The sequence below is a fragment of the Lepisma saccharinum genome, chromosome 2 (genome assembly GCF_977018435.1).
Source record: "Lepisma saccharinum chromosome 2, izLepSacc3.1, whole genome shotgun sequence".
NCBI lineage: Eukaryota > Metazoa > Arthropoda > Insecta > Zygentoma > Lepismatidae > Lepisma > Lepisma saccharinum.
This window is the reverse complement of record NC_139230.1, coordinates 116,985,767-117,005,553: the sequence shown is the minus strand read 5'-3', so window position 1 is coordinate 117,005,553 and position 19,787 is coordinate 116,985,767. Positions and strand designations below refer to the sequence as shown.

Sequence of the window (19,787 nt, the reverse complement as noted above, 5' to 3'; positions counted from 1 at the left end):
ACAAATATGTGGCTCCCGTGTGACGGTCGATACGCACTCGATTTCTTGTTAGAACCCTGCCACTTTGCTCTATGATGCAAATGGTTTTAATAGAAGTTGAAAAAATTGTGTGAAATACAGGAATTAATGTCGCTGTCGGAATTATTCCATATACGTATAACTCTATAGTTTGCTCTTGAGTAAAATGTTGGAAAACTTGCATGTTCTATGTACACAAACATGGCCTAGAAAAGACAAGAATGTTGGATTTCATGGAATTTTTCATTGTTTCAGGACATTTCTTTAAAGAAAATTGCTAAAAACGACAACAATTCGCATTTTATGCCAAATTTCAATATTTCGAACGGGCGAAAAATGTGTCCAGACATCACTGCACATTCCTAAACATAACATCGCAGCAATTACCATTTTCCACGGTTTTGGCGTTTGCGAAAAATCAATGTCCCTACTAATTGGAAATTACTTTCTGGCCACCCCTCGTATAAATCAGTAGATGGAAAGTGAAAATTTAGAAGGGTTCGCAGGGAAAAGTCAATTCTTGAAGAAAGTGATTTGCTTTTATGATTGAATGATTTGAGTAAATATGATATTAACATATTTAGGTATTTATTATTAGTATTTGATTTCATAATATAGGACATTAACCTTACTCAGTGAGAGATTAATGACCATCTCTCAAGAGTTTAAACAGACAGGACAGAGAGTGGCGTTAATTTATTGCAATACTAGTGTTGCAGTAAATTTGAGGTTGGGAGCATGCACTTGCCAATTTTTATAACGTTCACCAATGCAGGTTTATGTTTCACTTTTTCGAGAAAGTATTCAATATATATCCCATTTGGTTGGATTTTTCTTGATATCTAAGAATAGTGCAATGTCATTGTTAACTTGTGTGAAACCAGTAATACCAGTCTAAAGCTCTTCTTGTTTATGCATTCGATTTTTGTTGGATGTTGCAGTCCATGCAATTTCTGTCGCATGTTGTAGTGAGGTACTTTGTCGGGTGGCGATACTCGACAAAAATCGTATGTATCAATGGAACCTATTTGTTTCCATATTCCTTCAGTTTGCCCAACAAAATGCCTTACTACGACGTCGGACAACTATCGGACGGCAGCACCCACTCTTATCCCCTCCATCTGTTGACAAGTCCACTTACTACTCCCATACGGACAAGAAAAAAAAATGATAATTCAATGCATTTTCCACGTAATACAGATTAGAGGCTTTACCTTTACTCCCCGATGATACCATATGGTATCATGGTGCTGATTATGAAATGAATGTGCTTTTTGGGCCTTCATACTCTTATGTTTGGGTGGAAACTCTGGCACAGGTCTGGAGCAAGCCTGGGAAATTCACATTCATGACAAACCTCCCCCTTCTCCGCAACATATGCATGCCACATTTCCGAACAGAGTTTCACATTTTGGCTCATTATTCAACTTGTATAGCACCCAAGAACATGAAACATGTTTCATTTTCTTTGGAAACGTCCATTCTTTGAAGAGAATACCAAGGTTTGCACATTCTCCCCAAAATAGAGGGAGAAGAGGGAGCAAACTCCAGATTTTTTTTCATTGAAATTCGGGGGTCGCGCCCCCCAAGCCCCTCTTCCTCGGTTCGGCGTTCTGAATTGTACACGGTTGCATGCTCTGATGTTTTTAGCTGCAAAACAAAACTTATCCGAAGTAGATTGCTCCCATAGTGCCAGAGTTATAACAATTTTTCTCCAAAAATGCAAATTACCTAATTTTCGTTAAAAAAAAACATTTTGGCTTATTATTCAACTAGTATGGCACCCAAGAACATGAAACATGTTAAGTTCTCTTGAGAAAAGTCCATTCTTTGAAAAGAATACTAAAGTTCGTGCCCTCTCCCCAAAATAGGGGGGAAGAAGGGGCAAACTCCAGATTTTTATGTTTTTTCCATTGAAATTCGGGGGTTGTGCCCCCAAACCCCCTCTTCCTCGGTCCGGCGTTCTGAATTGTACACGGTTGCATGCTATGATGTTTTAGCTGCAAAACAAAACTTATCCGAAGTAGATTGCTCCCATAGTGCCAGAGTTATAACAATTTTCCTCCAAAGAGTGTTCGAATTTAAAATTCCCGCCGAGAAGCCTGGGCGAGAGAAATTTCTCTCTCTCTCCCTCTCTCTCCTCCTGCCATCACTGGTTTCTGGCACCGTGGTCGTATTGCGCATAAAAGTAACCTAAAAGTTGAGCCTGAAACTTAGGAACGAGATTTCCTGTTCCCGTGCAGAGTTCCATAACAATATCTTTAAATAAATAAATAAAAACAAATTAAAAAATGAAAAAAGTCAATGAAGACGAAATTCCCTGACCTTTTTTGACACCTCAAATTCCCTGACTTTTCCCGGTTTTCCAGGTCTGTTGCCACCCTTCACTATATTCACAGCTCTGTCTTCATCTAGTCACGAAGGAACAAAAAAACTCGAGCTCGCAGATTTCGGATTGCAAGGAAGCTCACGAACACTATTGACTTTTAACGGTTTCGTCTGCAGCGTAATCTTGATACAGTGTTGCACATTCAAAACTTCCAAACGATCCCCATCGACACAAAACTCTTTCAAGGATATAAACTTAAGCAGAACGTTACTGGTCAAAACTATGATTAAAATGTTTTATTATCTGTGGCTCTTAACATCGTTTCTAAAGCGTATTTATTTGTTTATATAAGGGCAGAACTTGGATAAACTACAGAAGAACTTTTGCATGTTATAACACAGGTTAGTGCTAGTTTTGCAATATTTATATAAATGTCTGCATATGTCCATAAAAATAAGCGGGCATTACAGGCTGCAAATGTCGGCATCTCCGTCAGCGCCAACCGCCACGCTACTCCCGATCTCTCGGCCGAAGATCGAAATGAACACACGGTATATAAAAAATATATACTGACTCAAATAAAAGGAGCTCAATATCATTATTTTGACAACTCTGGCATTTTGTATGGGTACTGCATGCAAATAATCTGCATTTCGAACAACATACAATAGTTTTATTGTTCTTATTTCCTCCACATTTATGGCTGGTGCACCATTATTTAGGGTAGGAAACATTTCTCTATGTTGCCCCCTTAGGTCCTGGTCATTTCAGAGGCATGTAAACAACTGAAAGAAAGCCAGTAAAAGGTGTGAATGCGTCTTTGTTTTCATGGAAATGGTGTAGATGGGTAACGTAATGCTTTCCCAACCATTATTGTGCAGATATGGAAAATAATTCAATTTTCTTTAAAATGGTGGCACACTACAGCCAGATAGGTGTGAGGGGTGGAAGGAACTGTGCAGGGGAGGGGGAAAGGTTATGAAGTTAAAACATTCATTAAAACATTCAGCAAGGAAGCATAAAGAGTTTCTTCAATCAGCAATGCCAAGCCCAGCAAAATTATACAAAACCTACCACTTTGATCTTTGTTGGCACCTAGCACACTGCATTTGGCAAAATTTAGCATTATCTGCAAATGTGAGTCTCTGGGCGAGGGAACTTGAATTCAAAGAAATATGTTTTCAGGAATTAAAAATAAAATTATGTCCAAATTTTATTTACTTCACCAGTAGACATGTTTAAAAAAAGGAGTATGCTGACCAGTGACAAGATTTTTTCAAGCATGCCACTGCCCATCCTCTATATTTTCATTATCCTGTCCATTTTAGCTCATGAGGAAATTTTATGGAAGGAATTGTTGGAAAGTTGGGGTAAACAAACAATTTCTCAAACCTTTTTAAGTTCTATGCAGAACCAATTTTGTTTGTTGAGCCATTGGAAACAATTTGTGGGAAAGTTTACAATATTACATATAGCCTGTACCAGCTAACTGTAGACCAGTCGAACGAGAACATGTCTCTGTGCAAGTAGTGACACGAAACGGCTCCACCAATGAACAGTGAGAGAAATGGGATTGCATAATGGACGACTGGAGTTACCCACTTTCCCTGCATCTTTCTGTCAGCATTGCAAACTTATGAAAATGATAATACCATATAAATTTTGCAAATATTCGGGATAAAACAGCAAGTGCAAATTTTGACAAGCCGTATATTTAGCATACGGACTAAGGTCCATACATATTATGAAATTTCCGTACATGCACAGTCAGGACCATATGGTTGGTAATGCTGCACTTTCACCACTTGATTTTTCTCCTCCTCTGTCGCTATTCGCAGCCCTGCTCTACAGTTTTCTGGGACAGGGTATGACTGTAGTGAATAATAAATAATGCAAGTTCAAAACTCGAAAAGTAGATGCATAATTACAGTTATCTGAAAAATAAAATAATTAATAATAAATCCTAGCACAATTTAGAAGCATTTAGCATAATTGCAGAGTTTAAGCAGCACTTTATATTATCCTCAATCCACATGATGACAGGAAGAGGAGAAAAATCTAAATTCTTGCCAAATCTGAAATATTGTCAATGTTATTTTTGTAGGTTTTTATTGGTTTATATTTAAATATTTTATAGTTGAAGTGGGACAAGGGTCCCTTGTAATTGTAATTGAAATCATTCTTCAAATCTAGCTCAGTTTACCAAAAAAGTCACGAGTTACTACAGATTTTATTCCCTCTCTGCATAAAGAAACTTCCACAAACACTAATGGATAATGATACTATTCTATTTGCTGATGACACAAACATAATTGTGAAAAGCACTGACCACTCAGATCTACAATTTGATAACATAAGCAATGCATTACTAAATTGATTAGAAAACAACAAATTATTTCTAAATGTACGACAATCCTCATGAATTTTTAAAAAAAATAAAAGACTGGGAATATAATTGTAACTTTTGCAAATGCATCAATAGAAAACAACAAAATTCTTTGGTGTATAGAACAGAATATGTCAACAGCGGTACACATACATAATCTAATTAAAAAATTGATCAAATTATGTTTCATGATGAAGATTTAATTAAATGTTCTATTTCTGAAAAATTTTAAAATAGTCTTGTCCAGGAACATATCCAAAGGGAGCTCAGAGGGCTCAAGACCCCTCTGAAATTTTTTGATTTACACTAGATAAAATGAGGTTTGTGTGTGTGAAATAAAATATTGTGATTATAATTTAAAGATATATATAATTATCGAGGAAAAGCGGAGTATGTTCTAGAACTCTTGAGGGATAACCCTGATATTGATAATATTGTATGTATACTTTGCTTGCTCTTTCGGTGTTGTCGTAACGAACTTGAGCATTATTTAAAGATTTGTCAGCATTGGGAAGTTGCACAACAAAGCACGGTTGAAGGCAGTGCCATGAGTCGGGCGATTCGTTGGATTATTAATTCCCTGAAAAGCTCGAGAGGGAACGTTCTTGAATAGGAGGTGGAGTCGAACTACAAAACATTTTATGTGCGGAACATTCCAGAATATAATATGGATATAAATACGCGGATTCAATTTCACGGTTGGTCTGTGCAACAGAATCATTCAATAAGACTTCAGGAGTAAGTGTGACAGTCGATTAGTGATCAGTCAGTGTCCATTGACAGTTTCATAAGATGTAGAGATTACGGGGGGGGGGGGGGGGAGGAACTAGTGACACATTTTGCTGGAAGTGCTGAAGTCTACCACTATTACAAGTTCGGGTCCAAAGCTGAAGACATTGCCGACAGTGTAGTGCTAGTTTCGGGTCATGAGCCGAAGAGATCGAAGGTCTCTAAAGTAAATATTTCAGCAGTAATGGGCATTGGAGCATATATATATTTTTTTTTTTAAAAAAAAAAAAGGAAATAAGCTGCAGAGATCGACTGAAATCTAAGTTTCGGGTGACGATTTATTAGTGACCGGACCAAGTTTCCTGTATGCAGTCCGAGAGTTTCGTGGGTTAAAAAAAGGACTTTTAAGTCAACTGTTTTGGAAAAGCACTCAAACACTAACTACCACAAAGGGACAGCCATGAAGGCTGAAAATTGTATGAATGTCGAGAAGAGAAAGCAAAAAGATGTTGCATATGTGGAAATTTTAGCGGAAAAAGCAAGCTGGATCATGACTCCAAAACCAGGGTCTCTGGCATATACCGTGCCATTCTTTGTTCTACCAAGTGAGCTACCGAGTCACCCTTCACTTTGCTTGATCTTTTGCTGTCGCTGTAGAGCAGTGGCACTGCCTGGTGGAGCCTGCATTTTCCACTAAAATTTCTGCATAGCACATCTCTTGTGTATGCCCAACCGTAAGATGTTGCCTGTTTAATTAACAAGCACAGAAAAAGAAGGGAAAACTAAGGGACATTCCCACTGGTTGAGGAGACATTTTTCTTCTGTGGTCAACACGAGCTGCCATTTCCAAGTGACAATGAGATTGACCCACCAGGTTTCACACCGAAGCTACAAGCTATACGTGTGGCTTGAGGATTTCACAAATCGAACACATGCTTGTGCAGCCTGTCGTGCCGCTACAGTGTGAAAAGTTTCTGTTGATTGGGTCACTCATTGCAAACGACGGGTGTGTGCTTTCCGTCTGAATTCTTCCTAAAGCTTGAAGATCCAAGTTACAAGGATGGAAAATTTGGATTTTCGTTAAGGTTACTTTTCGAAGGCAGGTGACAACACCATAAAGGATCATATCCAAACCTAGAACACATTTGAATAGGCTGGACCCTGTGGCTGTGGCTGAGTGAGTGGTTAGCATATCGCGTTGCAATGCCAAGGGTCCCAGGTTTGAATCCTGCTCGGGCATGGTTGTTTGTGAATGTCCATTCATCAATTTCATCATTTCATCACTCATCCACATATTTGCAAATTAGCCAAGAGGCACTAAACGTGAAGTAAAATAAAATAAATCAAATCAAATCAAATCAAAACATACGAAGGGATTGTCCATTGCATAACAGCTTCGTAAAACGGACACATACACATTGAAATCATTTCGGCACAAACACAACGTTCGTACATTGCAACAGAGGAGCCGAGTGATAAAAAATGTCATGACACATGTTCTGAAAGAAAGAAAAGAACAGCAGCTTAAACAGTGGCAGATTTAGGAGACAGTTGCTCTCCATTTTTGGCCCTGCACTATGGCTTTTTAATGCTAACCTTTGTCTGCCAAGAGAAAGTAAACTTTTCTTGCCCCCTCCCCCCCCCCCCCCAAAGTTTTGGAACTGAATCGCCACCATCGACCGTAAATCTTGTGAGGTTCTATCTATACCCTTGTAAAAAAATGATGTTTAGCCCCCTTTGAAAATAATTTCTGGATACGTGTCTGGTCTACTGTGACCTAATTTGTTCAGCATTTTTGTAGTCTCTGCTTCTAGGAAAGGGGAGAGGGTTCATATAAAATTAAATAAATATTGATACGGCAAAAAAGAATATTCAAACCAATGAAACATGTTCTTTTGCATGCATCAGCGAAAAACATTTTTCAGGAGTTGCAAATGTTGGCACTACCTTCCTTGTACATCCTTGAAACCCCATGTTTCATTAATTGAAATACTATTGTATTTTCTAAAAATATGGATACACATAACCACAGCACAAAAAAATCAAAATGAACTCCATTTCAGCACAGTTCATAGAACCACGACTCATAATTCACCAGCTCACTTGGGAATAAAAAATATAAAATTATTAAAATAAATACTGGTATCATGCTTGTTTCACAACATAAATGATTTTCCGACATGATTTCTACAAAAAGCATTCAGCATATTCTTTCAATATAACAAGTTAATATAACAAGCTCTAACATAAAAAGTAAAATGTAAAGTGCTCCCCTTTGCTTAGCACAATGCCATGAAGGCGTATAGGGGGTGTGGGGGTAACGCCTCACACTTTCTTGATCCGGTTGTGAGTGGAGGTGATGTGATCAGCATCATGCCCCTGACCACCTTTACCCCCCAGGGTTTCCCACAGGTACCCATGTCATTCGGCGCTGGGAGGGTGCCGGGGCCGCTTCCAACATTTATGCATTAATCCATTTATACGAATTGTATTCTTTTTAAATCATATTTTGTTATGTTTTTATAATTTTTCTCCATTTGCTATTTAATGTCTGTTTCTTTTAATGGTGACTGAGCATTTTAATATTTTATTTTATGCATGTCTCAGTTTCAATCTTGAGGCAATATGGAAACTGATTTTAGATCTAAAATTAAATAATTTGGATTTTTAATTTAGATCTTTAGATATCGATATTTGGCCTGTTCAATATCATTGTACAAATTCCAAATTACTTATGTATGTCACTAACAGAAATAATCAATCAATCAATTCATTTTGAGGCCATCAATGATATTTCAGATTTTGCAAGAATTTTTATTTTGCCTTCCTTCCTGTCGTCATGTGGAATTGAGGATAATAAAAATTGCTGCTTAAACTCTGAAATTATGCTAAGCGCTTCTAAATTGTGTTAGGATTCATCATTAATTATTATTATTTTTCTTTTTTGGATAACTGTAGTTTTAAGTTCAATTATGCATCTACATTTTTAGTTTTGAACTTGCGTTACTTATTATTCAGTACAGTTATGTAACATTGTTAATTTTCCCACAAAATTATTTACAATGGCTCAACAAATGAAATGGGTTCAGCATAAAACTTGAAAAGGTTTGAGAAAATTGTTTGCTAACCCCAACTTTCTACCGATTTCCTGCCATAAAATTTCTTCCCAAACTAAACTGCTCACCATTAAAATTGCAACACCCAGAAGGAAATGAGATAGAAACAAGATACCTGGCAAATATGTAGTTCATAATAAGATAAGAAAATGATTACAGTTAGAGCTCGGTGGTGTGACATGTGACATGTAGAACATGGTTGCATAACCCCAAGGAGCTAGTAGCGTGTACAGCCTCCACGGGCGGCAATAACTGTTGCAACACGGCGAGGCATGGACAGAATGAGTCTATCGTTGTCTGCTTGCGGTATGGCGTCCCAAGTGGCTTCCACACGGTGCCAGAGGTCTTCAACATTACGTGCCGGAAACCTGAGTTGGGCCAGCCAGCGACCCACCATGGACCAGACATGTTCAATTGGCGACATAACCGGCGAACGTGCTGGCCAAGGAAGCAGGGGCATGTGGTTAGCTTCCATAAATGCGAGGACATTCCTTGCAACATGGGGGCACGCGTTATCCTGTTGAAAAGTGGCATTATGCAGTGCATGGATTAATGGGACAGCAACAGGGGTGAGAACCTGTGTGATGTACCATTGGTTGTTCAATGTCCCTTGAATGCGTACGAGACGCGAACGAACACCTATGGCGATGGCACCCCATACCATGATACCCAATGAAGGCCCTGTGTGATGATGCATGATGCAGGCATCATGAAGCCTAGTGCCACGGTGCCGCCACACGCGTGTATGTCCATCATGATGTTGTATACAGAGAACACTACAGCATTCCACTCCACCATCCATACACGACGGTCTTGGCACCATCTCAGACGCAAACGCCTATGCTCTAGCGTCAGAGGAATCCGCAACAGTGGGTGCCGGGAAACAATTCCCCAGTTTGCCAAACGACGAAGCACGGTTCGTGGGGACACTGGACGTTGTAAAACATCCCGTACTTCATGCACAATCCTCGTTGACGTGGCCGTTCTGTCTGTAAGAGCCATGCGTATCAGACGTCTGTCCTCTCATTCCGTCGTCCGACGCGGATGTTGTGAACCTCTATGTTGCTCTACAGTGCCTTCCTGGACCCACTGGTTCCATACACGGATCACTGTGGATGCATTCAGTCCTACACGAGCACCAATCTCACGGTAGGATAATCTGCATTCATGGTATGCAACAATTCGGCCGCGATCAAACTGGGAAACTTGCTGGAATCGCTGCCGTATTCGACGACGTGGCATTGCTGACCGATTTTAACACACTACACTCATGACCATGCACTTTCACTGCTCTTCTGCACCTATCTGACCTGCTACAGGTACCACTTACCAGATGCCGTGGCAGGCGCACATGACGCATGACGGCATTGAACACCTAATCATTTCCTTCTGCACCTCTCCTCTACACACTGTGCACATTTCGTCCAATTCCGATTACTCCTTCTGGGTGTTGCATTTTTAATGGCGAGCAGTTTAAATTTGGCAGGATAAACAAAAGATATAGGATGGATTGCGTATGGTTCCTAAAACCCTGTCGCTGGGTCTGCATACTCTCTTCTGTTTGAAACATGTCTACTGATGAAGTAGAAATCAGATTTGGACATAATTTTATTTTTATTTCCTGCAAACATATTCCATTGAATTAGATTTCCCTCTCCCAGGGATTCGCATTTGCATATTATGCTAGATTTTACCATTATGCCCAAAAGCAGGGTGAAGATCAAAGTGTGCTAGGTTTAGTACTATTTTGCTGGAGTTGGCATTGCTGATTGAGGAAACTCTTGCTGGTTCCTTACAAATCTTCACAAGTTTCCCTCAGCAAAGCGGAAGATAACCTGTATGTCCCATCATCTTTGGGCTGCAGCTGGAGCGAGTGACAACAGTCAACTCTTGACAGTAGCTCACCTAGTCAATTGTAACAGTTGGGCTGAAAAGTTCGTAGGCTAACATAGTAAAAATTATTTTTTTTGCCAAAATTCGATTTTATTATTCAATATAGTTGCCTTTGAGGGCAATACAACGATTATAGCGGTCATACAATTTTTCAATGCCATTTTTATAGTACGATTTCTCTTTAGCCTCAAAATAGGCCTCAGTTTCGGCGATTACCTCTTCATGAGTGCTAAATTTTTTTCCAGCGAGCATTCTTTTAAGGTTTGCAAACAGAAAAGAGTCACTGGGGGCCAGATCTGGAGAATATAGTGGATGGGGAAGCAATTCGTAGTCTAATTCATATAATTTTGCCATCGTTTTCATTGATTTGTGACACGGTGCATTGTCTTGATGAAACAGCACTTTTTTCTTCTTCAAATGGGGCCGTTTTTTCGTGATTTCATCCTTTAAACGTTCCAACAACGCTATGTAATAATCGCTGTTGATGGTCTGGCCCATTCTGAGGTAATCGATGAATATAATACAATGCGCATCCCAGAATACTGATGCCATAATCTTGCCAGATGACTGTTGCGTCTTTCCAAGCTTTGGATTCGGTTCATCACGTGCAGTCCACTCGGCTGACTGTCGATTGGACTCTGGAGTGTAGTTATGGAGCCATGTTTCATCCATTGTAATATATCGACGGAAAAATTTGTGTTTATTACGGTTGAATATCGCTAAACATTGCTCCGAATCATCAAAACGTTGTTGCTTTTGATCGATTGTGAGCACGCGCGGCACCCATTTTGCACACAGCTTTCGCATGTTCAAATATTCATGCACAATATGTCCAACACGTTCCTTTGATATTTTTAAAGTCTCAGCTATCTCGATCAACTTCACTTTACGATCATTTAAAATTATTTGTGGACTTTTTTGATGTTTTCGTCGGTAACAGCCTCTTTGGGGCGTCCACTGCGTGCATCTTCTTCGATGCTAATTTTGCCTCGTTTACATTTAGCAAACCACTTCTCAACGGTTGATTTTCCTGGTGCATAGTCCGAATAATGTTTATCAAGCCAAGCCTTGGCTTCAACAGTATTTTTTTTCGCCAAAAAGCAATGCTTTATTAACACACGAAATTCTTTTTTATCCATTTTTTCACAATAACAAAAGCTGCTTCACTCACAATGCTATATCTCACGAACTAATTATCCGGCAGCTGTGAAATTTATACACGTATCTTTTGAAGGTTAGTACTAAGTAAAAATCACATGGATTTAATTCTAGTAACGCCATCTATGAGTCAGCCTATGAACTTTTCAGCCCAACTGTTAAGTACTTTGCATTCATAATTTTAAACGTGCATTAAACTCTAAAAATTGGAGAAGTGGAAATAAATATAAATGGACTGTAGGAAGTTCCTCACTTCCTACATGGAGGAATCACTCCTGCATTGAGGTGTTTCCAAATAACTGATCACTTATGCGTGGTCAATTTTTTAAAGAATACCAGGGAAAGTGGAATTAAAATAGAAAAATATTATCATATTTACAACTGTAGATTAAGTAATTCAGAACAAAAATTCAAATTTCATTACAGTATCATTTATATGTATTGTCCAAAAAAGCCAAATAAAAACCAACTTTGCCCTCTTTTGGGGGGCAGGTGAGCATGTCAAAAATCTGAAGGAGCCACCAGGATTGTTTATTTTTTAATCCAAACAAATTAACCAATCCTGCTGAAAACCTGCAAGCATTTTCTACTGATGTTTAGCAATTAAATATATGTATGTGTGAGCAGTAAAGCACAGAAGAAAATCGAAAAAGTATATGTTAAAGTCTGACCTAGCAAATTACACATATAGATTATTTGTTCTTCTTGTAATACCATGCGTTCATTTCGATCTGCAGCCGAGAGATCGGGAGAAGCGTGGCGGGCGGCGCTGACGGAGATGCCGACATTTGCGGCCTGTAATGCCCGCTTATTTTTATAGACATATGCAGACATTTATATAAATATTGCAAAACGACCACTAACCTGTGTTATAACACGCAAAAGTTCTTCTGTAATTCATCCAAGTTCTGCTCTTATATGCACAAATAAATACGCTTTAGAAACGATGTTAAGAGCCACAGATAATAAAACATTTTAATCATAGTTTTGACCAGTAACGTCCTGCTTAAGTTTATATCCTTGAAAGAGTTTTGTGCCGATGGGGATCGTTTGGAGGTTTTGAATGTGCAACACTGTATCAAGATTACGCTGTAGAAGAAACCGTTAAAAGTCAATAGTGTTCGTGAGCTTCCTTGCAATCCGAAATCTCCGAGCTCGAGTTTTTTGTTCCTTCGCGACTAGATGAAGACAGAGTTGTAAATATAGTGGCGAGCAATGTAAACCAAGAGCGTGTTAATTTCGTACTGTGCGCAAGAGTGTTATTCTTGGTTACTTGCAGTTACTTGTCTGTGTTATTGTAGTGTGTATGTGTGACGTGTCAGTGAGACGATTGGAATGCCAGCCGCAAGATTCACGTTAGAACAAAGATTTTTTTATGTATGACACGTACCTACGTGAAAACAAACTCGTGTCGAGACGTGTGTAGGTAATTTGTACAGAAATTCCCATGCGTTTCAACTCCACACAGAGATATGGTTAGACATCTTGTCCTTAAATTACGAGAAACTGTATCGTTAAATTTTAAACCACCTAAGCAAAAACGACGGATTCTAACCGAAGCAAAACTCGATGATATTGGTGCAGCGTTAGAACGTTCTCCAAACAAACCTCTACGCCATGTTTCACAAGAGGTGGGCGTGTCAAAATCATCGGCACATACAGTCACTAAGCTACTAAAATTAAAACCATACTCTTATAACACAGGTTAGTGCTCGTTTTGCAATATTTATATAAATGTCTGCATATGTCCATAAAAATAAGCGGGCATTTCAGGCCGCAAATGTCGGCATCTCCGTCAGTGCCGCCCGCCACGCTTCTAACGATCTCTCGGCTGCAGATCGAAATGGACGCACGGTATAACAAAAATTAAAATAACAGTAAACTACTCCAAAACCTTGTCTTCCTTATATATTTTGTAAACATGTGTGAAACCAGCAGAAAAAATACTATAAAAATATCCTATTTGATAAATTTAACATAAAAAACTACAATTTTGTTGACAAGTGTAAACTAATTTCAATATGAAAATTTATGGAATTATATTTTGTAGTGAGCATTCATTTCAGTGTAATCAACATGTAAATAATAACAATTATTTGAATTTCAATATTGGTACATAATCAATATCTCTTGCCATAAATACTGAAATATCAGTTTTGCTTCTATCCTCAGTCAAATGTCAAAATATTATAATTGCATTATAATAATATTCTAAGAAGGTAAAAGGCATAGAACATACCTACAGTCTGGCCGTTGTGCCCAAACCACTTCACCATACATCAGATATCTGCCAGACTGACAATCTGGGCACTGGAAACTTCCTTCTGGATGGCTGATCCCAATACAATGTGCATGGTATGCAGCTGGACAAGTCTCACAGTTGATTAAGGAATCATCTTGAAGAAAAGTAATGCACGTATTAGTTTACTAGTCTTGTTCTTTCAGAAACAACAATGCAAGTTTCTGTAGAATCATTTAACATCATAAACATTGTGTTCCTTGTAATGCAATAAAATAGCATTTGATTTGCTTCGATTTGATTTTTGTTATTTTGTGCCACTGTTCTGCCACTTTCGGCTAATCGTGATGATGTGATGGCATTGATGAAAGGACACTCGCAAAGGACACATATGCCTAGACTGGGATTGAACCCAGGACTCCTAGCACCATAACATGCTAGGCTAACCACTCTGCCATGGAAGTTGGTGCCAATAGATTTACAAGATTAATGTTGGGAAAATTTTACTTCAAACTAAAAAGAAAGTGCAAGAGTATTCTCAGCCGCACCCCAAAATAAGAAGATATTTTGGAGAAGCAAGCTTAAGGCAGTTCAGTGTAAGATTGTAAAATTTCAAAAGATGAGTACAGGAAATCAAGTGACACTTTGTTTAATAGCTCTCATATAAAGCAAATAAATAAAAAGAAAGTTTAAGAAATAATGCTTTGCTTTGGTCAACATGTTTTGAATTGGCACTTAAAAATTGTCTTGTGGGTTCAATGAGTTTGTAACTTCATAACAAACAGTCTTATATTTCTAAAATGAGAATAAACTGCAAGAACTTACATCATTACAAAAAAAGTAGGAACCTGAGCAGGGAGAAAACTGGGTTTATTCAGCAGACTCTCCTTTCTAGAAGGATGGAAAGTTGAATTTGGTGTCAAAATTACCATAAATAATTATTTTGTTAAAAAATTAGGGAGGTATCATGAAAAGATTGAGGAGTTGTTAGAAAAGGCACACTGAAAAGATGGTAAAAATAAATTGTGTTGGTTTGAAGGATGGTGGTTCTATTTACACAAATAAAACAAGCACACAAATGTAATTTTTTCAATACTCAAGTTTCCTTGAAAGAGATCAGAGAATAATGTGTTAAAGGTGTTGACTGCATGTAGCACCAGGCACATTCTGGTCTAAGCACAATTCAAAATCGTTGGGGGTGTCACATGAAATGTAACTAACTCTCTAGCCTTCTTAAACCTGAAGGTTTATGGCTGCAGTAACACAAGCCTTCCATCTGTCCCTATCCTGGGCAAGATCAACACTCCACCTTCGTCTTGGCCTTCCTGCAAGTCTCTTACCATCAGGTTTTCTAACAAGAATCCTGTAAACTATTCTTTCCTCTCCCATTTGTGCCACATGGCCTGCCCATGTAAGTGTTCTTGATTTAATTATACTAATAATATCTGGATACAAATACAAATTGTGGAGTTCTACATTATGTAACCTTCTCCACTCACCTGTCTCCTCATCCCTTTTAGGTCCAAATATTTTCCTCAGGATTTTACTTTCAAATACTATTAATTTGTGTTCCTCTTTTGATGTAAGGGACCAAGTTTCACATTCATATAATAAATAATAATAACAACCCATGGCTCGACAGCCCTCAAAAGGGCCTGGGCCTCTCTCCCGACTGACAGTCTCCCTCCCACGATCCTATCTAGAGGTGGGGAGATCTTCAACAGGAAATGGGGTGATGTGTGGTTAGGACATCGAACCCCCAGCCATTGTAGGAAATTTCCGAGACTTGGTTACGCTACTTACTCATAGCTCCCCAATTCCTCATGATGGTGGGTTACCACCAGCCCTATACACAGGCCGAGAACTCAAGAGACTGAACCCAGGTGGACTCAAACACAAAGCACAATGCCTTAGACCACATGGCCATGGAGGAGGACACATCCATATAATACTACAGGTAAAATTACTGTTTTGTATATTTTAAATATTAGTTTCTTAAGATATTATATGAGAAGAAAAGTTTATGAAGAGAAAAGTAACATGCATTTCCTGAATTAAGTCTGCTTTTTTATTTCCTCTTTAATATCATTTTCATTTTTTAGCATTACTCGTAAGTACTTGAATTTGGAAACTGAGTCAAATGAGTTGTTGTCAATAATTAAGTTCTGAGTAAAACCTAACACTTGGTTTCGGGCTTAAAGCATATATTTAGTTTTCTCTTTGCTAACTTCCAAGCTTATCTCTTAACTGATTTTAAAAATATTTTAGCATTATTCTCAAATACAGGAATAGGATCAGAAAAGGTGCCAAAAGGGCGGATAAATACAAATGATGAAGGAGACCGTAAACACTTACCACACGAAGAGAAATAATTTTCTATTTCGCGATCTGAGTCGCATTTTGAAGACAGAAGGAAAAAGATCGGCGTCACTTGGAGAAGAGGCACACAATACTGACTGTAGCATCTCTACGATCAGTGTTGCCAGAAACAGTTGATAGATAACGGAAAGTACTTTAACCAGTGTTTACTGTAAGGTGGGTGGGTAGTTTTGGGGAGGAGAGGAAAGGGTTACTGGTTGGCAAGGTTGAGTCTGGGGGGGAGGGGTATAGTGGCTTGCATGCCTTCTATATAGGCCCTTTCCCATCGCCTGCGGAATGATGTGTCAGAGCGGGGGGGGGGGGGGGTAAAAGATGGATGATGGCAACATGGAAGCAGTTATTGAAGGTGGTGTTGTGGCTGTTGGTGTGGATGGCAACTGTGAAATTGGAGTTTTGGGTATAGGAATGGTGATTATTGATCCTTAGATTCAAGGGGGTGGAGGTTTCGCCTAAGTAGAAGTTGCCGCAAATTTGGCAGATGAGGGTGAGGGTGTAAATTGGTTGGATGAGTGGCAGGTGCCATTAGGGTTAAGGGTGAACTCACCTGCCGCTGTGGGGATCAGGAGGGTGGGGGAGGTGATGAGTATGGGGCAGGTGTTGCATCTGGGTTTGTTGCACCTGTGAGCTGGGGGGAGTGGTGTGGAAGGGGTGGGAGTGTTTCGGACCAAGATGTTTTGGAGGTTGGGGGGGGGGCGACAGAAGATGACCCTAGGTTTATCCCGAAAGATGTCCCTGGTATCAGGATCACTGTGCAGGATGGGGAGGAGGGAGTGGAGGATATGTCTGATTTTCATAAGGTGGGGTGGTATTGGGTGATCAGAGTTGGGGGGTTGGTTTTGGGTTGTTTGGTGAGGTTGTGGGAGTTGGCTCTAGTGATTTGTTTGTTGATGAGGGTGGAGGGGTAGCCATGGTTGGTTAGGGCTTGGTGCAGGCGTAGGTTGTAGTTTTGGTGGGATGAGTTGAGGCATTGGCCTCTGAGTGCAAGGGAAAATGGGATGGCCTTTTTGGTGTGGTAGGGGTGTGAGCTGGAGTAGTGGATATACCGGAGGTGGTTGGTTGGTTTGATGTGTATGGAAGTTTCCAAGTGGTCTCCCGCAATGTGGATGTCCACATCTAGGAAGGTCACTTGGTCTTTGGAGTGGAACAAGGTGAATTTGAGGGTAGTGAAGTTGTTCAGTTGGTTTAGGAATGTAGTGCGGGAGGGTTCGCCATGTGTCCAGAGGAGAAAAATGTCATCTATGAATCTTAGCCAGAGGAGTGGTTTCAGTTGCTGGGAGTCAAGGAATTCCTGTTCCAGCCTGCCCATGAACAGGTTGGCATAAGAGGGGGCCATGCGGGTACTGATAGCTGTGCCACGTATCTGCAGGTAATGTTGGTCACCGAAGCAGAAGTTGTTGCAGGTAAGTACAAGGTTGGCTAGTTGCATCAAGAAGTGAGTGCTGTTCACAGGTGCAACAAACCCAGATGAAAGACCTGCCCCATACTCATCACCTCCCCCACCCTCCTGATCCCCACAGCGGCAGGTGAGTTCACCCTTCACCCTAACTGCACCTGCCACTCATCCAACCTAATTTACACCCTCATCTGCCAAATCTGCAGGAACTTCTACTTAGGCGAAACCTCCACCCCCTTGAATCTAAGGATCAATAATCACCATTCCTATACCCAAAACTCCAATTTCACAGTTGCCATCCACACCAACAGCCACAACACCACCTTCAATAACTGCTTCCATGTTGCCATCATCCATCTTTTAACCCCCCCCCTCCGCTCTGACACATCTTTCCGCAGGCGATGGGAAAGGGCCTATATAGCAGGCATGCAAGCCACTATACCCCTCCCCCCCCAGACTCAACCTAGCCAACCAGTAACCCTTTCCTCTCCTCCCCAAAACTACCCACCCACCTTACAGTAAACACTGGTTAAAGTACTTTCCGTTATCTATCAACTGTTTCTGGCAACACTGATCGTAGAGATGCTACGGTCAGTATTGTGTGCATCTTCTCCAAGTGACGCCGATCTTTTTCCTTCTGTCTTCAAAATGCGACTCAGATCGCGAAATAGAAAATTATTTCTCTTCGTGTGGTAAGTGTTTACGGTCTCCTTCATCATTTGTGTATATATAGATATATATAATCCCCTAGTAAGTCTACATCATCTGCATATGTTATCAAATGAGTCACACCATTTAATGTTTGCCCTTCATTACTTTCTTTTACATTCCTAACAGCATATTATAAGGCAAAATTAAATAGCAATGGAGATAATGCATTTCCCAGTCTTAACCCATCATGAATTGTAAATTTGACAGACATATTAATACCCACACAAATTTTACTTTCAGTTTCATTATTGCATACTTTTATCATATTAAAAGCTTCTGAGGTATTCCAAACTCCACTAATATATTAACAACTTATGCCTTTTAATCGAATCATATGTTTTTGTTTTTTTTAAATCAATGAATACCTGATGGACAATTTGCTTATATTCCCAATTTTTCTCACATGCAGTCTGATGTAAAGAATTTATTCGGTAGTTGATGTGTTACATTTACATCTACATTGATAATCACCTATAATTTCATTATCATGTGGGGGCTAGTCTTGTTAGAAGAATGCTAGATAATATTTTATATGATGTTGAGGAGAGAAATTCCATGGTAATTATTGCAGTTCATTTTATCACATTTTTTAAACACCAGAACAATGATGGGATTGTTATTCCTTATTCTATATTAAACAAGTTAATTTATGAATTTAACATATTAAAGAATTCCCACCATATTCAATTAACTTAGCTGGTATTAAATCAATGTCAGGTGCTTTGTTATTCTTTAGCCTTTTAATGGCATCTTTAATTTCAATCAAGTTAGATTCTGGTACTAAAGGTTCTGCTGTGTGCACTTCATGTAAGTTTCAAAATACATTTTCTTCTATATGTGGAAAAAGTCACCAAATTCCAATAGGATGTTTAAGATGCATGGGAGCTCCAAATCCAAAAATTAGTAAAATCCCTTAGGGTATTTTTGTTATTCACTTTGAACCTTGAACACATCAAAATCCCACCTGACCTGTATTGCTGCCCAGCAACCTCCCTGATGGTGTAGAAGTAATTTCATCACCTTTTTATCAAGTGGTCCCCTGGCTCGATACCTGGTGGAGACACATAGTGATTTGGATGCCACTTTAATGCTAAGTCCAGACCCAATTACTGTGCATAAAGTGGACTTAAAACAAAAACTCAAAAAGAACAATGTTCTTTCCTTTAAACAGGAAGTAATTCAATTTCAATAGATTGAAATAGTTTTTTACTCTGATGTAAACTCACAGGTTTCTAGGCCCAGTAATTTAATACTAAATTACACATATTTTGCATAAAAAATGTATCAAGTACATTACCAGCCCAACCCTGACTGCACACCAGTCAAAAATGAATCTTGAGTGCTCACATTGTACGTTCTGAAATATTATCACATAATGCAACTTTTCAGACCTATATGTTTAAAAAATCTTCAGAAAATCACCCTACCACCATAAC

General features: G+C 39.2%; 1 protein-coding gene across 3 annotated transcripts in view; it reads right to left on the bottom strand.

The window, feature by feature from the left end:
- LOC145984127 (histone-lysine N-methyltransferase NSD3-like) overlaps positions 1 to 19,787 on the bottom strand; it is a 338,807-nt gene that overhangs the window by 175,762 nt on the left and 143,258 nt on the right. For all 3 annotated transcript variants that reach the window (XR_014441281.1, XM_083117563.1, XM_083117562.1), the window contains exon 7: positions 13,869 to 14,025. Coding sequence is in view for 2 of the 3 variants with exons in the window: in XM_083117563.1 (XP_082973689.1) it covers positions 13,869 to 14,025 (157 nt within the window). In the remaining variant the exon portion in view is untranslated. The remainder of the gene's footprint in view (positions 1 to 13,868; positions 14,026 to 19,787) is intronic.